This window comes from Nannospalax galili, unplaced genomic scaffold (genome assembly GCF_000622305.1).
Source record: "Nannospalax galili isolate Female #2095 unplaced genomic scaffold, S.galili_v1.0 scaffold16074, whole genome shotgun sequence".
Taxonomy (NCBI): Eukaryota; Metazoa; Chordata; class Mammalia; order Rodentia; family Spalacidae; genus Nannospalax; species Nannospalax galili.
In genome coordinates this window covers 11,605-15,140 of record NW_008333847.1, presented here as the reverse complement: position 1 = coordinate 15,140, position 3,536 = coordinate 11,605, and the positions used below count along the sequence as shown (strand labels likewise).

Genomic DNA, 3,536 nt, shown 5'->3' with positions numbered 1-3,536 from the left:
AGGCTGAGCAGGGGCCAGGGGAGCAAGCCAGTAAGCAGCATTCCTCCATGGCCTGTGCTCCAGCTCCTGCCTCCAGGTTCCTGCCCTGAGTTCCTACCTTGGGCTCCCTGATAAACTGTGACATGAGAGATATAAGCCAAATAAATCCTTTCCTCCCTAGGTTGGTATTGGTCAGAGTGTTCTGTCACAGCAATGGAGAACAAACTAGAAAAAATGCAATTTCTTTTAAAGGCAGATAGATGGCTCAGCAAGATTTTGAAAAAATAGAAAAAAAAAATTGATCATTTCTCCCTACATAAATTCCTGATTATATAGAAGAAACAAGTTAGAGTCCCAGCTACTCACAGACTAAAGTGGGAGAATCACCTGAGCATGGGAGACTGAAATCTGCCTAGGCAATACACTGATATCAAAGAAAGGTATGACAGAGACAGAAAGCAAGCATAAAAAGGTGACCAAGGGGGCTGGAGAGATGGCTCAGCAAGTAAGAGTACTTGCTGTTCTTGCAGAGGACCTGGGTTTGGTTCCCAGCACCCACATGATAGCTCACAACCATCTGTAACTCCAAGCTAGAGGATTCAATGCCCTCTTCTGGCCTCTGCAAGCATTGCATGACACAGTGTACTTACAACACAGACACATAAAATTAAAAATAAGGGGAGGGGGGAGGGGAAGAGGGGAGGAGGGAAGAAGGGGGAAGGGAAGAAAGGAAACGAGAAAAAGGGAAGGAAAGGAGGGAAGAAAGGAAGGGTGGCTAATTGACATACATATCGGGGTTTCAAGACTCTGAAAAAGAAAAGGTAAAATATCTCAAGTAGCTAAGAGTGGTAGCCCACACCTTTAATCCTAGCACTCAGGAGGCACAGGCCAGCCTGGTCTATAAAGCAAGCTCCAGGCCAAGAGGGCTATAGTGAAACCCTGTCTCTAAACAAAGTGACCAAAGGAACTCAGAGATGTGGCTAGGGATAAGTTCAGTAATAGGGGAACTTGCCTAGCATCCGAAAGTCACTGGGTCCCTTCTTCCCAGAATTCTGGTGAAAGGTAATGAGACAAGCTGAATGTTAAGGAGCCTTTAAATTGCAACTCATTTTACAGATATTAACTACGCCTACCACTGAGATTTTTTGGCTTATTTATTTTGAAGCATAGATTCAAATTTTCAGACTGTTAAAAAAAAAAAAAAAAAAAAAAAACCTGGGCATGGTGGTGCATGCCTTTAATTCCAGCACTCAGGAGGCAGAGGCAGGCGGATCTCTGTGAGTTCAGCCTGGTCTACATAGCGAGTTCCAGGTCAGCTGGGGCTATAAGGAGACCCTGTCTCAAAAAAAGACCAAAAAAAAAACCAAAACAAAAAAAAACACAAAAACATAGAAAACATGGACTCCACCTAGCGACAGAGTTCTGTATAATTATCTTTTAAAGTGTTCTGGAAATTCCCCACAATTAAAAAACCCCAATTAATTTTTTTAAAATAGTTTACTATTTGTATTATATGTATATAAGTGCACCTGTGTCATGTAATACCCACAGAAGTCAGAAGAGGGCGTCAGATGCCCTGGATCCAGAGTTACAGATGGTTGTTAGCCACCACTGGGTGCTAGGAACTGAACTCAGGTCCTGTGCAACAGCAGCCAGTGCCTTTAACCTCTGAGCCATCTCTCCAATCCAATTTGCTATATCATTTTAGGAAAGGCATTATTTATCTCGTATCCTAAAATTTATCAAGTTACATAGTTATCAAAACAGCTCTTCTGACAAGTCTTATTAAAATTAAAATAAATAGCCAGGTGTGGTGGCACACACCTTTAATCCCAGCATTCGGGAGACAGAGGCAGGCGGATCTTTGTGAGTTCAAGGCCAGCCTGGTCTACATAGTGAGTTCCAGGGCAGCTGGGGCTACAGGGAGACCCTATCTCAAAAAGACAAAAAAATTTAAAAAATAAAATTAAAATAAATAATGGAGAGTACATTTCATTTCTAACACAATCAAAATCAAATAAGTAAACTCCACAATAAAAAAAAGACATAAACAAGAACATAAGTTAAAACATATGATGATGTACATGAGGTTGACTTTTCCCTTCCTTACCTTAATATCAAGAGAATAATGCATGACCTTCTGGCCAATTTTTTCTACAAAAATATATAAAAATTTTAGGGCTTCTTCTCTACAGTCCCGAAACTACAAGAAATAAACAAAAATGTGAGTAAGAAAAAGAGGCACTCTACCAAAGGGAAGACAGAAGAGAAAAAACAAAAGTCTTGCACTTACTTCATCAATGCTAAGTGACTTCCGGACAAATACAGGTAAACCAAAATCTTTGGAAAAAACTAAGGAAGTGTGCAATGCTGTAAGAAAAAAAAAAAAAACCAGTTGCAAAGAAGCATGTTATAAATCACCCGTGGGAGAGCTGCCTGGTTTTCAGGGCCATATCCTGAGGGTACTATGCTGAAAAACAAAATTCCAGATGCTGTTCCACCAGGACACAACAGACAAAACACCTCTCCCTGCCCCAAGCAAGGGACCCTCACTCTTTTCTGTGATGTCAATCCTCTGGATACTAACTTCACAAGGTAAGGCAATCAAGGTTACAGGTGGAATTAAGGTTGGTAATTAGTGACCATAGAATGCTGGTATGATGCTGTATTATCTGGCAGGTTCCCTGTGATGTGAGCCCTTAAAAATGGAAGTCGGTCCAGCTTGAGCTATCAACCCTATCTATAAACAAACAAGTACAGGAGGGGAGGAAGAAGAGTACAACATGGTAGAGCAGATGATGACTCGGCATGCCATTTGTTGCTGGCTTTGAAGATGGGACCATGATTCCAGACAAGTGGACAACTTCTAAAAGCAACAGCAAAGAACAGGGACTTTAGTCATACAATCTGAATGAAAGAGATGTCTTCCCGGGCATGGTGACGCACCACCTTAGTCCCAGCACTTGGGAGGCAGAGGCAGGCAGATCTCTCTGAGATTGAGGCCAGCCTGGTCTACATAGCGAGTTCCAGGCCAGTGGGTGCTACAAGTGTTAGAGTAAAAGGTGGCAGGGGTTGGGATCACCTCGCAACAGAAATGGAGAGGTCTCTGGCAAAGCAAGAGTTTACTTTGGGGTTAGCTGGGCCAGGTCTCAACTTCAGAGTGGGTGAAACCTGCAACCTAATGGCTTCAGGCAGGTAGTTTATTAAGGGAAAGAATGCAGAAAAAGATTATTTTTCTGTTGTTTGGGGCTGTTCAGGGAGGGTGCGGGGTCTGTACCTGGTGAAACTTATCCAGGAAAACATGTACTGTAAAACATGTTTTCTACAAGTACAGAGTTCCAAGAACCTATTGCAGCTACAGGGCTTAGGCAACCTGTTCATCAGCCTGTGGAGCATGCTCTGGTGATCACAATGCATTTGGTCACCAATTCCTGGAGCTATTTTTGTCAGCTTGCAGGTGGCTAGGAGTTGGCTGATTTAGTTCCTCTTAGGGGCCTTATGGTTTCTGGGTCTGGCGTCAACTGGATCTGAATCCTATCAACAGGGAGATCATGTCT

At 42.7% G+C, this 3,536-nt stretch overlaps 1 protein-coding gene across 1 annotated transcript in view; it reads right to left on the bottom strand.

Moving 5' to 3' along the window:
- LOC115069537 (DNA-dependent protein kinase catalytic subunit-like) overlaps positions 1-3,536 on the bottom strand; it is a 9,929-nt gene that overhangs the window by 4,781 nt on the left and 1,612 nt on the right. Inside the window, exons 2-3 of the mRNA XM_029561374.1 lie at positions 2,273-2,349; positions 2,090-2,182 (exon numbers count right to left, since the gene is read on the bottom strand). Coding sequence (XP_029417234.1) covers positions 2,090-2,182; positions 2,273-2,349 — 170 coding nt within the window. The remainder of the gene's footprint in view (positions 1-2,089; positions 2,183-2,272; positions 2,350-3,536) is intronic.